General features: G+C 40.6%; 2 protein-coding genes across 2 annotated transcripts in view; both read right to left on the reverse strand.

The window, feature by feature from the left end:
* Nucleotides 1–19,598, reverse strand: part of LOC118113339 (B-cell receptor CD22) — a 1,629,935-nt gene that overhangs the window by 768,778 nt on the left and 841,559 nt on the right. The gene's annotated exons all lie outside the window — the stretch shown is intronic.
* On the reverse strand, nucleotides 7,610–14,055 carry ifnlr1 (interferon lambda receptor 1). The gene is made up of 7 exons (XM_035163042.2): nucleotides 13,737–14,055; nucleotides 12,766–12,892; nucleotides 12,027–12,199; nucleotides 11,759–11,943; nucleotides 11,436–11,577; nucleotides 10,279–10,409; nucleotides 7,610–9,803 (listed from the first exon to the last, which is right to left on the reverse strand). Exons 1-7 carry the CDS (start codon nucleotides 13,783–13,785, stop codon nucleotides 8,877–8,879), a joined length of 1,734 nt encoding a protein of 577 aa, XP_035018933.2. The 5' UTR covers nucleotides 13,786–14,055; the 3' UTR covers nucleotides 7,610–8,876.

Genomic DNA, 19,598 nt, shown 5'->3' on the forward strand with positions numbered 1-19,598 from the left:
GTAGAGAAAGAGACTGGACTAAGTGACCTGAGCAGCTGAGAGAAGAACCGGCTCTGGTGGAACTAAACATGTCGACTCAATCACTGTCAAAAGAATACATATTTATGTATGTCATCCCACCTGGTTCGAATGTTGAAAAATTAAAAGCAGGAGAGTGACAAGGCGGAGAAGGGAGAGGGCTGGAGGGAGGGGACGGAGAGAGAAAAAGAAGGGGGAGATTAACAGGGCGTCAGGATGGAGAACAAATGGAAAGGAGCAAGTCAGCTGTTAAGTCGACTTAAGCAGAGTCTCTGTGAGAGTGAAACTCGAACCATCTGGTTCCTCCTCATTAAAAAATCTGACCCTGGACCCTGTTCTTCAAAAGCAAAAGGTCAATAATGTCAGAGGCAACACCTGAGACTTTCCACCTGATTCTGGTGTTGAACTGCACCTTCCATTCTTCAGTCTTTAATTTGTCCTCTATTTACTGCCCTCCATCTTTTTTCTATGATGTCTATATACTGATGATCATCAATGCAATACGACATGTTCACAATGCTTTGGTATAAACACATAATTCATACTGTACGTTTTCACATTCTCCTTTTCCTCTGCTTTCAAAAACATAATTTTGTTTCATGGGATTCTTTAACGTTTATTTTGTCAAACCACAAATCTTTATTGCAATATTTCCTGTCATCGGGACAATTCTTTGCATTTTTATTAATAATGATGTCAGACAAGAGGCTGAGTACGAGTGAGAGAGCCACAAAAATAAAGTTTGGTGCTCAAAACATAAACCCAAACTCAGATGTTTCACAGGTATAATTCTGGAATCGTGAAAATAAAGGAGGTAACAGCTGCTGTTTCATCTGCAAAGACTTGGCTCCTGTTAACATGGGCGAGAAGAAGTATAAATAACGACATGTGTTGTTATCCAGATATGAAATTAGCTCTTATCAGGACTTTGGCCCCATCTATGATTAGATCTCAGATTAGTTCCTGTCATGAAACATATTCAGTCCATCAGAACTGTGCATGTCCGTGTGATAACTCTGAAATATCTGTCTTTTATTGTCACTGCAAACAAAACCTCAAATGAAGCCCACTTGCCAATTAAAACACAATTATCCGTGTTGTAAGGTTTTGTGTGTGTGTGTGTTGTGCTGGAGAATTTTTTCTTTTTAATTATGTCCCTCTGCAAGAAGCCCACATTATATATTATAAGAATCTGTTGCCATGGCTGCCTGATTTTGTCTGTGTGTGTTTGTGTGTCCAGTAGTGTTGACTGACGGGGACTAAACAGCGCACAGGGGCCGTGAGGACAGAATCACTCAAGGCCGCAGCATTGTATGGAAGGATGGGGGGTTATTTATAAGCTTTTAGAGGCCACACCTGCCTCTGGAATATCAGCACACAATACAAGCTGTGGCTGCCAGGCCTTCGTCTCATCATACATCAGCAGTGACTGTCGCACTAAGAATAACTCCGGGGACAAAGCAGCTGAGGTCCACCTTCATTAGTTCCTCTCGGTTTTGGAGACTCCTCGGCTTGCTAGTCCCCCGGAAACATCTCGTGTCGCGTTGTCCTTTACTCCTGACAGTCCTCACAATAGGAAAAGGGGGTCGCTCTTGTGTTTTTCTTGAAAACATTGCGATCACAGAAAGTTTTCTGCTTCCTTTAAAGCCCGTGCACATCGGTCTGGTTTAGTGCCTGATTCTCTGCGACCACAAATGCAAATGAGTTAAGTGGCACTTTCCCAGAGCACCTGATGTGCCAGGAGAAACATGCACGGCGAGCCAACAAGGAATAAGTATTTGCTGCACACCCAGAACGAGTCGACGTGTTTTATTAATCATTAATATGCCTATTCACAATTCATGCTCGCTGTGCGGTTTCTCCTTGCATAAATTATGAATTACAGCAAGAGTCAGTGCGATTGTGTGGCAAACGTTTATTCCATGTTTTATACCACTTGTCTTAAGACAAATTAGAAATTTATGTATTAAAAACATTAGACACATTAGACAACATCATTGCTGTTTTTTCAAATATAAACACTTGGTAATGGAAATGTTTTACTCTTAATATCATTTCCTGCGTCAGCCTCCAAAATCCATAGCGGTCAAACCACAGCGAATTTGTAACAGCTTCAGTGAGCCGTTCAAATTACTTTCATTAATACTCCAAATCTCTTGTTAGCTTGAACTTTGTGCGTCTGTGTGGGTTTAATTTATTAATGGGTTTATTCTTAAATCAGTAAGAACAGGTTGTGACATCATGTGAGATCTCATTGCACGGGAAAATCCCCACATATCCTATTTGTAATTACTTCTCGGAGGCAGTTGCTTTTTTATTCTCTGCTCGCACCTCACGTTCATCGTAAATCTGGCATGACACGAGCTGAAGGTGAGAACGTGAAGGGATACCGGATGTTTTTATTATTTTAGATACGGTTTGACTTTCCTTGCAGGATTCTACATCATGTTTCGATATGCAAAAATACAAATTTAACATATTTCCTATTGGACGTTTGAGTATCTCTCAGGTCATCTCTCTTCCCCTTTGCGCCTGTGAGCAAACAGCACAGCAGCCATGGAACTCTTAGACTGGCATTATATTATGTGCAATAATGCCTTGGCAGCAGTTTCTTTCGACAGCGTTGGCAGCGCTCACCGGACGCTCCTCTCGTCTAACAGCCGTCTGAACACTGAAGCGATCACTGCTCCTCGGGGATTTCTCTCGGTGAAAAGGAATATTAATAAAGTTTCTTTTCATCCTCTCACCTACTGGTCCGGAATAGGGCTTAATGGACACAGAAGTCTGCAGGATGATCTATCATTTCCTGGCCAGCCTTGACAGCTGCTTTGGTGCCTTTTCCTAATCAAGGGCCCATTAAAGACTCATTGAAATGCAAGAGAGGAAAGGGGGGGGGGGCATGCAGACTTCGATTCATCAAGTGATTTAGACTTGGAGAGCAGCAGGGGACTTTTCACTGAGGGTAGCAGGTGAAAGGATGCTTGTTGTTTCTTCCCTTACGTCAAAGTGGAAGAAGAGTTTACCTGCTGGCTGCTCCTCAAACTTAAAGTGAGCCAAATCCAAATGTTCTTCTCTGTGTGTGTCGAGCATTTCTAAATCATCAATTTATATTCAGTATCACTTAAGTCATCCAAGGTGTGAATAAATGATGATGATGCTAAACCATCTTTAAGATGGCCTGGTCTGTTTGCACATTCTGAGTATCCACCTGCATCTCAGATTTATTTAGTAAATCTAATTTGTCTGGTCTCGTGCTAAATGATGGGCTGTTTTCAGTGGTTAGAGAAACAGTCAACCAATCAGAGATAAGGAAATAAGGACACCATCCAGCCACCTGCTTTTCATTTTGTTGTGCAGGTTGTAAATACCTTTTTGGCAAATGTGTGGTATGCCCCAAAATATTTGATTTAATTACTTTAATAGTAATTTTTGCAACTGTAATATACGTGATAGTCACGTGGGTGAATGTTTCATATGCATTATGGAGAGATCAGTAGATGACAGCAGCACTCAGGTGGAACGGTTGGCACGGGAGCAGTTGCACCCCGTACTGTCTCTTTGGGGGTAACTTCCGGCCACGTGCCAGATGCAGTCTGGATGATGAACTGAATGCTCCGTGTCTTTATTGCTGCTGCATTCATGCTGTATTTTACAGACATACTTTGTTGCTGTGGTACCAATCCTGGGACCCGTAACAAATGCATGATTTGAAGTTGTGAATTTGACTAGCCAGTAACATGTGAGTGTCTATTGACGAAGCTGTACAGGTTGTTTTCAGTCCTCGTGTAGAAATAACCCTTAAAAAGCAATTTGTTTTTTCAGTGTGAAAGTTTGCTCATCCTTAAAAGCACTGCAGCTTCAGTGCGGCCAAAACAAAAACCCATTGTTGTTGGTGAGATGAAAGCATCAGGCTCTAAAAGAACCGACTGAACTTTCAGTACTCGGTCACAAAGTAATCTCTTGGTGCCGAATCAAAGGGATCACAGTACAGATCCATGATAAGACAGTCACACGTTTCAGTTACCTTTGTGCACTTTATCATAAAAGATAAATCAAGCAAAATATATTCAGTGAATGTGGGTGAATAGTTTTATGACTGAGACACTGAGACGTATCCTCTTTGACTTCACTAGCTTCTCTCCCTGCTCGAACTTTGCCTTAAATATGGATATAATATCCCTGCTGTGCTGTGATGCAAGTCCAGGTGTGCCGTGGGATTTTGAGAAAAATGTACAATATTATTATTGCAATACTACTATACTACTACAGGGCTCCAGAGTGTGACCATTTAAATCTGTGAAGTGCGAACAAAGTTTTTCCTTCGTCGCACCGGTGCGCCAAACATTTATCTGGTGTGTCTCTGTACTTTGTCTCAAAGACTTTGTGTTGAAAATGTGATGAGCAAACACACACATACACACAACATTGATTCTTGTGAAGGGCCGACCTTAATATTTGTAAGAATGCACCAAGTTTTTCCTTAGAGAGTTTACAGCTTTGGTTCTCTGAGAAAAAATGATTGTACACTGAAATATCCTGAACTAAATTGATATTCAAACAATTCAAATGGAATCGAAAACCAGCCCTAAAGCTAACAAGTTAATAATGCATATGAAAACTGTCAAGAAAAGGTTTAATGGTATTATGTGCTGGGCACCTAAATGAAAAAAGTTAGGCGCACCAGTGTAACAAATGTTAAAAGTTAGTCTTGAGCCCTGAAACAAAAAGTTGGGAATTACTTATTAATTTATTATATCAGTTTTTTAATGCATTGATTTCTAACCCGCCTTCAGTGTGAAGGACAGCAACTTTAAAAAAAGAAAGAGAAACAGGTAAGAATGGATGATCAGGGTTTTGCATGATTAAGATTACATGTGCTCCTCGTGATGTTGACTTGCCCTTCGGTGGACCTTGGGCAGAGAAAGTTTGAAAACCACTGTATTAGAAAAGCGTAAGTGCTCATAACTTGAAATAGCCTCCTGAAAGACTGCTTTCCACTGTAAACCTCAAGGAGCCATTCAATTTTAATGTGAATCTTTCCCCATACACAAGAAGAAAAAAAAAAAAAGGCTCATATCAAGTTTCAAGGACACATTACACCGTGTCGGGGCTTTTTTCTTTATTCTGAAGGGAAGAAAAATAAAATCAATTCGTGGATTTCGAACGGGCCTCCAGCCTTTCTGCCTGTGATTGAAATGAGCATTTCCCTGTAAGAGGATCGACTCTGGTTGCCTCCCTTATGCTCTCAGTAATAGAAATGACTTAAGTGGCAAAGACTCTGTCCGACAGTACTCGCTGATTCAGAGCCGGCTCTCAGGCGTCAGCTGTGATTGAAATTCGGTTTGGCTGAACCCAACAGTTCTGCACAAACTGCTATTCCCCATTCAAAGTACCATCATGCCTGTAGCACTCAGGGTTGTTTACCCTGCTATCACCCATCCGGTTGTCTTGGGACTTGGAGATTTTTCTAAAAAGAGAAGAAAAAGACAACCCTCTGGAAGAAAAACACCCGTCAGCGCTCGCAGCTAATACACCCGTCGACAGGAGAACCAGACGGGAAGAGGAAAAGAGCAGAATGAAAAGCTGGACAGCCCTGCACCATGTCTTCCCTTCCTAAACACACCAGAGTCTGGAAACCACTTTTACCACGAAAAACACACTCTCCTTCTCAACGCCGAGTGTTGTCAGAATGACTGTCTCGTGGTTAAAACACACGTTTGTTCTCTTGGTTCAATCCTCTTGGCCATTTTTACATCTTGCTCGAATCTCTCGGAGTTGTTTGTCCCAATGTTTTTCACTGGATTGCTGCCAATTCCTTTTGTCTATCTACCTCCCACTCATACTCCCACTCACAGGAGCCGTTTTCACATACCAATATCATTGTTTTTCTGCTGGTTGCAACTTTGCTGGAGCTTTGCCAGTTCATCCTTTGCAATGCTCACTCCCCCCCCCGCTCTTTTATCACCAGTATATCCCCTACGAGCTCGGAGCCCGGACTCAGATGTCCAGAGCATCACATTTGACTCATTCTCAAAGAGCAGAACAGAAGGATGGTGGTTATAGATGTGCTCGGTCTTTGAGGAGGGCCACAGAATGCCTGCAGGGCTCTAAAATATAACGTGTAACATGCTTTAACTGGCTCATACTGGTTTGCACAGAACAAGATATAGGTGAATTGAACAGCAGCCCACAACAACAGCCACTATGACAATTACACAAAAAATAAAAAATCTGCTGCTTCTGTAGAAGATATGGAGAAACAGCATATTCCTATAAGAGCCCCCCTGAGGTAGCCACCACAGTATGCACAAATTGCATGTTAATATAAAATGTCTTTATTGAACCTTTATTAGATTTTTACTTCTTTGCTTGTGTGTTATGCACGAGCAATGGTGTTGGATAAATGTAATTTCTATGGGGCAACCAGGTGATAAATCTGGGCTCTGACATGTTCATGTGAAGTTTCTTGTCGATACTGTGTCAGAGGATGTATTGATTCGGTTTTGCCAACATTTCTCATGGTGCACACCAGCATTTAGCTATGACTCTGCAGGATGTCCACGATGTCTGGGCATGATTTATGACACTGCTACTTAAATAATTCTGATTCATTCTTCCCTGTTTTTGTGACTGATGTACCTGAAACTCTAAAATTGGATTTTTGTGTAGAAAGCCAATGAATATTTAACCAGAATCACTCTCAGTGGAGCGCGCACCACCGCGAGGCCCAACAGTCTCCTCATGAAACCACGTTTAAATTGGCTAGATCCAGATTTTTAGTTGGATCTGCACCAAATTGCACATACTCACAAATATCAGTCCACTACATTTGCCTGTTTTTTCGTCAGGATCCATGAATTATTCTGAGAAATAAAATAAAATGTATATTAATAATATTTTAAAAAGTAGAAACAGACATTTAATGCCTGATATTCAATGTGTAGCTGCTATTGTACTTAGGATTAGTTACTCATTTAAAACCCATTTAAATCTTTTCTGTGTACATTTTTGACTTAGTGTATATTCCTTTGGGTATCTGGTGTGTTTGTGTGAGTCCTGTATGTGTGTGTGTGTGTGTGTGTGTTTGGGATCATTTCAAACCAGATTCAAAGGGAAATAAATTCTCCTCGTATCATCGACACTGTCAAACATAATCTAAAGGTGCAGTTCACCCGAGTGTTCTTCCTTATTAATAATCTGTATACATTTTTACAGATAAAAATACATTGATTGTCTCATGAATTTAACCACAGACTGTGTACCATGTTAAACAGTGGAGACGATGACGCTCCACCAACTGGGTCTTGTGGGTTTTAAACATTTAAACTGTAACATTCAAACATACGTTTATGGTTGTCAGCCGGTGACTGAAAACACTCGCAACTTGGCAACGGGTTGTACTTTGGATTCTTTGCATAATCCACCTCACCTCTTTTTTTTCAATGTCAACAGTAGGTAGTAAGGATCAATGCCTTTGTAATCACAGTTAATATGTTATACATGTTAAGAGTTTATTATTCCACCAATAGCAGGAGGGTTTTAAGTCATTCAGGGAATACTGTGTTGTAATAGAAATATAACAAGAAACATATTATTTTCCAAAATTAAGTAATTTAATTAATATACTTCAGTTCAAAAAAGCAATGTCATGTTATTTGTTGTTGTTGTAAATATCTTTAGATGCAAGTCAACCCTTCCAACATAAACATTTGGTACAGTAGTAAGTCGAAACTTTAAATACAGAATAAAACAAATGTAATGATAATTGCATTCAGTCATTTACATCAAGCAGACACTTCACAGCAGACAGGTGACTCGAGTGTGACTGAATCACACCGAACACACCTGACATTATTACTTTACAAGTTGCGAACAAGAGATTGTGTTGAGGCCATTTAAAAACCAAAGCTCTTATCACTGTAGCTGCGGCTGCACCATGACCCCACCTCATCATAAAGTTTAACAGGCTGTATTTTCTTACAAAGACAGAACAGCAAACAACGAGGAGAACAAAATGAGGTCATGAACTTTGAGTCACACAAAAATATACATATTTTCACGTTACAATACTTTAGTACAATAGCACAGATTTAATCGGATTTTTTTTGCTTTCCATACATTATTTATAATACTGACATGTGTTGGTGAGTGTAAAAATAAGAATATTTTAGTTTAAATATTCAGTCATTTTATTCCTCTTTCAAACGGCTCAACAGACTCGGCAACAGACTTGTTTTCATATCTGAGCCAAGGCTGATTGCTCACGCTGTCATTTTAAAGTGACCAGACAGGGTTGGTGTCTTTAGGGAGTGTAAGAAGTTTCTGTAAGAAGTTTCTGTCATGTGTCATCACTGTGATATTTGAAAAGTTTGGGCTGTTGTTAATTGTACTTCAGAGGCGTAATGATTTCACATGGTCCGTCCATCGGTCCCGTTCTCATGAAGGTGATGCTTTCCTGACTTTCCTCCAGCCTCGACACAAACATTTTTTTGATTTTGGTGGTGAAAGGTCTAATTACTTCACCAAATATGACAGAGAAATGACTAATGAGATAAAATAAAGTCAAAGGTCAACTTCACTCTGACATATTCTACAAAAAAATACTTTTCTGACCATCATTCAACTCCAAAACCCGGGAACAAAAGAAAAACAAAGGGACATTACGACATTATGACTCTTGCAACTTGGCTGGTTCATACATACAAGTATGAAAAGCATTCATCTGCTGAGTTATGTAGTCATTAAGTGCCCATCCCATCCACTGTCTCCTCCCTCTTTTGTTATTAAGGCTACTGGAATGAAAACATCTCCACATTTGTTGACCCAATGTTTTTCTTAAACGATTATAGAGAAGAGAACTATTCTTGAAGTTGTACCAACCAACTCCCCAGAACAATTTGCCTCGATCTCTCCTCTCCCCTGTCATCATCTTCTTCACCCTCCTCCTCCTCCTCCTCTTTGGGAGGAGTCCAGTTTCTACGATAGTTTGTCCATGTGTGTCCACAAATGTCTTTGGACGCAGCTTCATGAAGGATTTCAGGAGTCCAGTTTTGTTTGTAACCTGATTCGAATGTGGCGTCACAAAATGGCGCGTTCTGACATTGCAGATTCACATGTGGAACAGATGCGTGAGATGTGATATAATGGCTGTTAGCATATGGCTGGGTTGGTGTGTTCGCAGTGCCGTCATCACACCCGGAGTCCGACCAATCCGAGCTGTCGAAGCTGTGCAGTGATGCTAACAATGGTCGTTCCTCCTTAGAGTCTATGAAGGACGATAATAACGGTGTTCTCCCACTGTCACCTGTGCAGCTCTGTAACTGAGGATTGAGCGAAGGCAGCATCAGTTGTCCGTTGGGGTCACGCACCGTGTGCAACAGCAGAGGTATGGCGGCATTGCTCTCACAAGCATCCAGTAATGGTGGTACTCGAGGTGACACTGGCTTTAAACCACCTTTATCCCAGGGTTCTGATCTGGAAGGTAGGTTCCAGGTCTCTGTGTTGGCAAACTGCTGAACATCTTGATTCCCATCCGCAGGTATGTGAACAGCCACTGAACTGTAGATTTCTGAGGACTGGCCGCTCGTTTCCGGGTGATTTGAGGTTGGACTGTGTTCACCATTGTCCTCAGATGTCCCGGTGTTGTCTTGCCAGGCCTGGAAGGGCATGTCCTGGGGTGAGTAGCCCCCTGATTTGTCACTTGGACTGCAGACCACCAGTATATCAATGATGATACGGCGGTCTGGAGATTGCAGTACTTGATGCTTGGAGGTGCTGGATGTTACCTTTAAAAAAGACAGAAACATAAAAATGAAATCAGTACTGGAAAACATATTTAGTTAGATTTCAGTCTGTATATTTACACTGTGGCAGCCACATGATAAAAATTGAGCCGTATATACGCCGGCATTTGCTGATCTATTAAACTTCTTCTATACGTTTTACATTCACACAAAGGACAAAGCCAATGTATGTACATAGCATGTTCTGAGGGAAACGCCTTCTCTCTACAAGACTTGAGCCCAATTTATTTCTCATTAATTAAAGCAGCATGAGTCAGTGGATACTCCGTCACTTCCCTTGAACAACACCCACAGTGTTTCAGCACATGTAATTACTTTTCTGTTGCCGCCTCGCAGCCACCCTGAACATGTGTGTAGTTACTAACGTGCCTGAGGGCCTGAATTTCCTGTAAAGCAGCGTTTCCTCGTTGTTACTCAGAAACGCCGAAAGGACACTGAAGAGAGAATTTAGTCCTACCAGTGATCGTGGCATGATGGTTTTCTTTCCACCCTTCACATAATAGCACGTCCACGCGACTGACATCGTGACGACGGCCACCAGAAGAGCAGCAATTGCGAAAAGCCACGGTGAAAGCATCTGTGGGTTATCTGAGGGAGAAGAGCGTTGGTGTCACGTATCCGGGAAGAGAAGAAACCGCTCAAGTGTGAAATCAGATAACCTCAAGCACGTTTATAAATAGTGAGTTTAGAAAAGTCCCTTTTTGACAAACGAGTCGAGGCATGTTCTCAGTGAGTAAGACGGTAACATCCCTGTGACGTAAGGTAAAGGTAAATCCACTGTGTTACTGGATGTACCGGGGTATTTTACGACTACTAGGAAGTAATTACATGTTGGTTAACAGTAACTATTTACCAAACGGATATAAACAGCAAACTGAAAGTGAAATTACTCCAGGAATGGGATTGCTGTTACTATGAATCCATTGAAATAATTTGAAATGTGTGTAGTATAAAAGTATAACACCATCTGCATTCATTAGGTTGAAGAGTGGTGAAGAGACTTTGCATAATCTCGTCTCTTGTCACATCAGAACAACAACACTAGTGGAGGGAGAACACACTGGGCACGCACTCATAAGAAAACAAATTGTCCTGGATCGGCTCTTCATTACTGTCACTCAAGGGTTGATGAAATGATTTTTAGAAGAATGGAGCTGAATAATAAGTAGAAATATGGTCTTTGTAGTTTTAACTCGTGGACTTGATGTGTTGTAACGTGACAATACATCTAAAATGTGATCTTGTTACAAAACTGTTTCCACGAGGGATAAAGTACCTCCAAGTAAAACGAGTTGTGAATGAGTAATATCTACATTCTGCCATTTCCTCCACAGCAGGTGGGTCCTTGAAAGCTTCCCACTTAGTTAAGTGTCACATTCTTGCCTTAAGTGAAAAGTTTAGAAAAGTTTTTGTAAATGTTAAAAAGCTACGTCTGCTTCCGTTTCCTTTGTATAAATGTAGTTATGTGACGTCATTGCCTTTATTCATTCAAAAATGGCAAGTGATTCTCGCTTTTTGTGATTAAAACATATGTAATGGCCTTTCATGATCAAATATTTCATCTGCTCATGAAGTATTACTGAGCTTATCAATATATTCTGTGCTTCTTCTCACCTGGTAATGTGACGCAGAACGAGGCCTCTTCACTCAGGGCGCGGCCCCATTCAGAAAAAGGCTTGTAGACCACATGGCCGCAGTATTTTGTTCGGTTGTTCTTCAGGTTGATGACAAAGTGGCCGGTGGTGCCTTCACTGACCTGGAGACACAGTGGGTCATATAGATGATAACTGACTGATTTGGTCCTTTTGAAGACGCTGCTTTAAACTTAAAACACTGTTATTGTTCAACGTTTGTGTATGGACATTATTATTGAATGGTTATTGATATATTGTCTTAGTTAAAAGTGAAAAAGAAGTGGGGGTGAATGGATTACTCACCAACTCAGCCCACTTTGGCTCTGTGATCTTTAAGGTATATTCAATCACAGTTTGGGACGGCCCGCTTTTGCTGTTGTTGATGATTTCCGCCACGGAGACTCCATTTGGCCCCAAGGGCAGAGTGACATTAACAAACAGGGAGGACACCGTTGCGTGTGTGGACAAGTTGGGGGCACCCAGAGTGGCTGCGGAGACAAGGATGGATGAGTTAATGTTACAACAGAACACACGAGTGAAATGCTCGAGTGAAAAGGAAGAGATATCTTACTCTCTGCTATAGGTTTGAACCTGGCGCTGGTGCGGCCAAGCATGTGGCCGTTAACGAGCACCTTGGCGTTGTAATGAACGTCGGGAACCGATGGCGTTTCCGCAGTCAGGTCACAGGTCAGAGCGCTGATGTTCTGACACTCTTGTTTCATCTGGAACTGCTCTCCAGCATACCTGTAACGAGTGGAGGGAGAACGGTCTGTGATGCTGAAACCTCACGAACATGGAAGGTTCACTGGTACATTTGAGCCAGATGTTTATTCGTTAGTTTGAGAGAAGAACTTTCAAAAGAATTAACATTCCCCTTAAAGCAGGGGATCACAAACAGTGCTATTCTTAGGAGTCTGAGTCAAACAGAAATTATTTTGACGTCTTCAAAAGTTACAGCATTTACACAACATACATACATATATATGTTAATTAGGGGTTTAAAGGAGATTTATTATGCGTTTTCAGCTTCTCCCTTTTCTTTTGTGTGTTAAGTAGGTTTTTGTGTTTGAAAAAGGTCTGCAAAGTTAAAAAGTCCAAAGGTGAAGGGAGCTCCTCTCCTCCACAGAACACATATTCCTGACCAGACCAACTCCTACTTTGTTTTATGTTAATTATCTACCCAGCAAAACAATAAAACAGATTTTTCCGTCTCAGACCCACGTTTTCATGTGGATTCGTACATGGGGGAACAAATGTACAAGATAACAATTGAACTAAAGTTGTAGTAGCTGCAGCATCTTGGGTCTCACCTCTGGTACTGGACACTGTAGAGCACCTGTTCCCCTGCGGAGGTCGGCTCCACAGCGTCCCAGTGGAGTACATTGTGAAAGTTCTTCGAGACAAAACGCACTTCTCCATCTCCAGTTGAAAGACAAGCTGAAAAAAAAAAAGTTAAAACAAGCAAAATTAATGACACTTGTAATAATATGGTATATTTCTATTCTTTATGTTTTTTAAGCTTGTGCTACAAGGCCACTCTTCTGTACCTGACAGCTTTTAGTACTCAGGTTATATCTCGCCTGTATCTACATGGCAGCCCAAAATTCCAATCACAGCACACATTGTGAAACCGTTCATCATCATCCACTCTCATCCCATTTCCCCCACGTCTGAAGTCACGGGAGAGGCACAGTCACTTATTTTCAGTGAACCAGGGCCACGGGGAGATTGTGCAAGATGGACTTTGTTTCTGCTGGTGGCTGCAACTCAAGCCTGCACCTTGTCGGTACTATCTTTTGTAAGAGGAGGGCTGACGTACGCAACACAATCCTTTTGTGGGAGAAATTGTACACATAGTGATTCATACGTAAAACACTTTGCGAGGATGTGAAGCCATATCCACATAGCTCATGGTGTACCAATCTAGAGCATATTAGTTTTAATGTTATAGCCTATGTAAGTTATGGAAATGTGAAGGACACAAAATTACACCGGGAGTAGTCCATTCAAAATTTGCATTTTTATAAGCAGTACAATGATCTAATCAATATCACATCAGCCAGACTCTAAAATAAAATTGCGTTTTTCATTGATCACTGTCATTTATAACCCGAAGTCCTCCTCGCGTTGCGGGACTCAACTCGAATGAGAGCGAGTCACTCTCTGTCAAACATATCACTCGGCTTTATCGCCTCAGTGTTATTATTTATTTCTCCCATTAACTCTGACTGTCGGTAATCAACATCAAATCAAATATCCATATTACTTCCTGTGAACTCACCGTAGCAGAACAGCAGGAGGATGATGACGTCCGCAGACCACATCTTCATCAGGTACGTCGGCCGCGGAGAATACCAAGGTCCCTGTCTGTGTCAGCCGCTGCTATGTTGGGTATTGTCAACAAAAGCAATATATAATAAACTCACTCAAAGAAACGATAAAATCCTGAAAAAACCAGAGTCGATGCCAAAAACAACTTTTAAATAATAAATCTCTTCTGGGTTCCGTTGCATTTTCTTGACTCCACTTCTTAACCATCTCTCATGTGTCCTGCGGAAGGAATGGCTTCACACAGGTGTGCAGGTGTACTTTGGCGTGTGTTATCACATTGTTCCTGTTTTTCTGCTCTATGTTCCACCCACTTGGCATTCTTTGTCCAGACTGCACTTCCTTTTTCCGCCTCCCTCCTCCCGCCTCCCTCCTCCCTCCTCCCGCCTCCCTCCTCCCTCCTCCCTCTCTCTCCGCTCGTCTTTCAGGTTTATTGCTGGTTCTATCGCTGACTGGAAACGACCGAGACTCACAGAGAGAGGACAGAAAGCGAAAGCACATGGTGTCACGTCTTCAGGTGTGTACCTGCCAGACCGTTTAGCACAGTGCGGGGCTGAAACAACAGACATTGTTAAACAAACAAATGGATAAATGTTCTATTCACGTCATCGTTGGTTTAATTATGGAATGAGAGTAATGTTTACAAACAAGTTTGTAGACACATAAATCTACTCTTACCTGTTTTGGAGGTTTTATTATTAATTGCTCATTGCTCACAAAAGCAGAATGTAAAGGGCTTGTCAATTGTTTATTAATCATTGAATCATGAAGAGGAGTTAGAGGAGCTGTTGCACAATGGGATCAACATTCTCACCTGGAGCATGAAGGGGATGGAACGTATTATCTTGTTTTAAACACATTGGGATTTGGTTCCATCAGGGCCTGGGCAGTATGGCCTAGAAATTATGCCTATGTGCAACTAAAGTGCAACAGCATATACATCGAGAAAGCAATGTATTAGTTAGAGACCTGTTGTCGCAGTTCAGAGTTGCAGCTGTATATGTGTCATACAGGAGAGTTTAACGTCAGTGGTTTCTCATCCAACGACAGATGATCGCGAGTCAGAGCTGACCTGAAATCTGCATCAGTGTCTCTTTAGAACCAGGAATATAACACATTTAAGCAGATTTGTTTTATATACGCCCACAGAAGTGGATGTTACTAAACTCAAGTAACCCCATGCTTGTTTGGCCGTCGGTCAAAATACCCAGCATGCTTTGGCAGGGTGGTGTCCTTAAATTACTGCACACACCTACTAGGTCACCTCTTCCCTCGTATTGTTTTGGATGAGAAGGTAAAGTTGAATATATTTAACTAACTTAAATGTTTAATTGGTTTCACTCAGAACATTGTAAACTCTCCTGTGGGTAAACTCTGGTAAAGAGCAAAAATTTTGAAAGAGCTGGAGTCTGATATCTGGTAATTTGAAATAATCATCAGTGTTAAATACTCTGTTTGACCACAAATGGAAGATTGTTTTTCTGTCTTTTACTTTGTTGTAAAGACAATACTTTTATTAATTTTTGCTAAGCCTGCAGCCGTCTTTAATCCACTGAGATAAATTATATTTGGTGGAGGAGGCTAAGTCAGGGCAGCGGTTGGGTCGTAAATTATGCAAACACTCAGTCAGTTAATTTGTAAAATCCAAACTTGGGGAAGTGAATGAGACTGTTTGGTTTACTCTTCCTGTTTCATGGCCTCTCGCTGCACTTTTAATTTCCCTCAGAGGAGAGATGCTGAACACACAGATTGAAAAATCCATTGCAATTGTTTTTTTCCTCTGGCAAAAATCTGTCCCTGGTAAATCTTGGACAGCGGCAGGTTCCTACACGTGTTGTTTCTCCCTGTAAGAAGAAAAACAAAAACATATTCTGTTATAACGTTGCCTTGTTTGTCACAGAACCTTGAAAGTTTCCTTTTCCTTTATACTCTTTCATGGTTATTTTACATTTCCTGGTGAAAGTAACGAAGTACCTTTACTCAAGTACTGTACTAAAAACTACAGTAAATTGTTGGTGTACTTTTACTTTACCTGAGTACTTACAGTTACTTTTCAAATCCAGTTTATTATATTACAACACAAATATAATCAACAAATAAGTTCTGAAATGGTACCATACGACTTAAAGTGAGACTTTCATTGATCCCCTCAGGCAAATTTATGAGCAGTAAATAAAAATGATTAAAATCAGCATCATTTCAAACACAAAATAAAACATTAATTTGCTGCAAACTTAATGCATCAGTAACAAATGTTATTCCGACAATCAGAATGAGTTCTTTGTTATATTTCGTTGTTAATATTTTCTGTAATTTTAATTAAGTACCTATTTATATTTTGAATGTATGAGTATTACTACGCTTTGCTACTTTTACTTCAGGTTAAAGCTCTGAGTTCTTGAATGGTTTATTATTTACCGTTTTCTGTTTCTTCCTCTTCACCCAGGTTTCTGTTCCATGAGGCTGAACTTATCTTTGTAAAACTAATATGTGAAGCACAGATTGCTTTTTTTCTCTCCACCAAAGCAAACAACTGAGTAATCTCATTAAAGCCCTTATTGATTTTGTGTATTTTCCTAATATTGCATGCACTGATCTTTGTGTACACAATCTGGCGATCATCAGGTGTTGTCTGTTTTCTGTGGGTTATGGTCAGGGACACTTTATTAAAGACAACAACATCCTGCCAGTGAATTGGTTCGATGGTTTATTTTAATGAGGTGCTTGTTTGACTACTCTACCATAACCAGTGTCATTACAATGTGCCACAGGGCTGCATAATCATAAAAAGCTCTGCCTCCCTTATAAACCCTCGAGATCACAGAATCCACATCAAAATTGGACTGTTTTTGATATATTTAACTGGGATGTACTGAGCTGTTAAATGGCTAAACGGACTGTATGTTAATATGAGATGACACATCGACCATGCTCGACCAATCACGAGTCAGTCTCAGCTGTCAATCATGACATTTCACCCCATTTTTCCCCCCCATTAAAACCAAATTTATCAGAGACACTTGGACAAACATCACTATAATAAAAAAATAGCCAAAAATGTCAGAAACCATCTTTGGGTAAATGTATTTGATGTGTGCATTGACTTTTTAGTTTGGTCCATTTCCCATCCACTTAAATGGAGGAGGCAGGGTTTATGACCTATACTGCAGCCAGCCACTAGGGTAACATCAAGATGATTTGGCTTCAGTTTTGAGGAGTTGTCCATCTTCATATACAGTTTATGGGTTCAAATTAAGAGCGCCATTGCTAAACAACTAAAATTTAAACTTAATTGTAAAAACAAGCAAAAATATTGTTGTGCATTTCAGCATAATGCTACAAAATAACTTGCCTGACCAAATGAATGGATTGAAGAGCTTATCAGACAAATTCTGTATTATCTAATATCAAATTCATACACGCCCATTTTTTGCACCATCTGCCCTGATAAAACTAAAATGGCCTAAAGCACCAGCTTACAAACCAGCACAAGAAAAACCTTGTGAAGAATTCTGAGCAAGGTAATGTCAGATTCCTTAGAACTAAAACTGGTTCAATGACTTTTGTTTGAAAACAGAAAAACATCGCATGATGTTGTGATTTAAGAGATATTCATAACATAATAAAAAACAACATTGACCACCATGTGGTTGATAACAGATGCCTTAAAAGTGTCACACTTTCCTTTTGAAGCTCAAAGTAACTCCACTTTCAAGCAAGCAGACAATAATCAATGAGATCTGTGCTTGGCTGCTCAGTTTGACACCATTTCCAGTGCAGCACCTTGTTTTCATGTCGCGTCTCAGTGATTTTCCATTTTTGTGAGAGCCTTCCCCTTTCCCCCTCGTCGCCAAATTAATTCACAGCGGAGGCATCCCTGAGAGGAGGAGAGGCTTTGATGTTGTTGGACACAAGCTAGGGACATGTGATGTACTTCTCCCGGCTCTCGCACTTCAAGAACTTCATCAGTGAATCATCCATTTGCGCTGTCACAGCAAATCAAATGTATCTTGCATCTCTCGCCTTGCAGCCTGTTTGAGTCACAAGGACTGAGCCAAAGCTTTGATCTACGCCGGTAAACAAAGGTGGAACCGGGCAGATTCTGGCTCGGGATCAGATCTCGGTTGTGAGGAAAGGCCGTGTAATCAATTTCTATTTGAAATGTAGTGAAGCAGAATCATTTTACAGAAGCGCTACGAATACATCTTTTATATTCTCATTTAATTTTGAAGCAGGTTAAATGTCTGTATCAGACATTTTCCTTTCTCGTGTTCTCTTCTCAAAACTGTAATATCCAAAGAAAATTAGATTTTTATTGGAAGAAGGAGAAAGAGGCAGATGGAGTAAAAAAATGATGATGCAGTGAATATTAATATAATTTTGTATCTATCAGTGTCTGTTGTGTGACAAACACAATTGAAACTGACAGATTTTACTGAAAGGGCTGCTTCTTTCTTCGCAAGACGATGCTGGAGGTTCGTAGGAGCCCAGTGCACAACTGAGCCACAGTCCATCGCTGTTATGTTCTGTTTATTTTAACCATTAACATCCAAAGGAAATGAGGAACATGCAGGCTATGAAAAGAGAACAAGTGCCTTGAATCTAAAAGACAGTCAGTCCTGCATTCAAGGTCATTTTTATCCCATCGTAAACACTTTTTAATGTTTAACTACTGCCTGCTTTTTGTTTTTGTTAAAAATAGGGCTGGCACAAACAGTCCATTATCTAATAATCTGCTCATTATTTTGTCAATTATTATTCGATTTATCTGATTGATGTCAGAAATAATTGAAAATGCCCCTCACTAATGTCCCATGGTTCCCAAATGATGTCTTGAAATGTCAGCCTTCCTGAACACAACAACATATTGGATTGTTATGATTGATGAATATTAATTTTGTGTGCGACAAAGAAAAAAGCAGCAAATTGTCACATTTAGGAACCAAACACCAGAGAACATTAGGTTTCATTGTTTGGAGAAAAAAAATCTGAATGATTAATCAATAAATTGTTGCAGTTCTAGTTTCAAATATTCCAACAGTTCATTGTGCATCAAATGTTACAGGAATGAAGATTTGACAAATTGCATCCCTGCTCATCACAGGCAATGTATTGAGGGAGGTCAATGATCCAGAATAAAGGTGAAAGTATTTGTATTTAAATGACTTCTCTCTCCACATTAAAACATCCTGCTGCCTCCACCTACCTCCATTACTGTCCCTCAGCTGTCACTGCTGAAAAAGCAGTGTTCGGAGCAGATCTGGAGAAACAGGTGGATCCAGATTTGTCTCTTTACCCGTGTGAGATGTAGTTGTGTGAGATGCCTGAGCGGTTTAACAACAAATGTGACTTTCTCTGCAAAGTATAAATGGATTCTTTGAATAATCTAGTACGTCAATGAAAAGACAACGAGCTGAATGTTTTGTGTTGCCAAACTTATTTTGCTTTCCCCCCTTTAATCATCTCATGACCCCTCAGATATACACACACGTATACCTGAATATTTACAGCCACACTGAAGACTTTCATTTTCCTTTTGAGACTTTATTTACGGATCATACTTTGACACTTAATGCAGCATTTCTACATTTGATAGTGAGTATTTTGACATTAATGCGCACCTATAAATAAAGCGTCTGAGTGCTTCCTCTGCCACTGATGGAAGTTGATGAGAACCTGAGCGATAAGCGTTCTTCCCGGCAGCAGCGGAGTCTGAGGGACGTCATCACTGACGGGCTGGTGGGTCACAAACAGACGCGCAGGCCAACAGAACAGTCGAGCTGCTTCGTGTACAAACAGGCAGAATGAGAACAAG

This window comes from Hippoglossus stenolepis, chromosome 8, assembly GCF_022539355.2.
Source record: "Hippoglossus stenolepis isolate QCI-W04-F060 chromosome 8, HSTE1.2, whole genome shotgun sequence".
Classification (NCBI taxonomy): domain Eukaryota; kingdom Metazoa; phylum Chordata; class Actinopteri; order Pleuronectiformes; family Pleuronectidae; genus Hippoglossus; species Hippoglossus stenolepis.

Bases quoted from the DNA above. Each gene is read 5' to 3' on its own strand.
- ifnlr1 (XM_035163042.2), bottom strand. From the start codon at position 13,785: ATGAAGATGTGGTCTGCGGACGTCATCATCCTCCTGCTGTTCTGCTAC. The intron at 11,944-12,026 runs GTAAGATATCTC...TTGTCTCCGCAG, and splicing joins GTTCAAACCTATAGCAGAGA to CCACTCTGGGTGCCCCCAAC. The intron at 9,804-10,278 runs GTAGGACTAAAT...TCTTTTTTAAAG, and splicing joins CCATCATGCCACGATCACTG to GTAACATCCAGCACCTCCAA.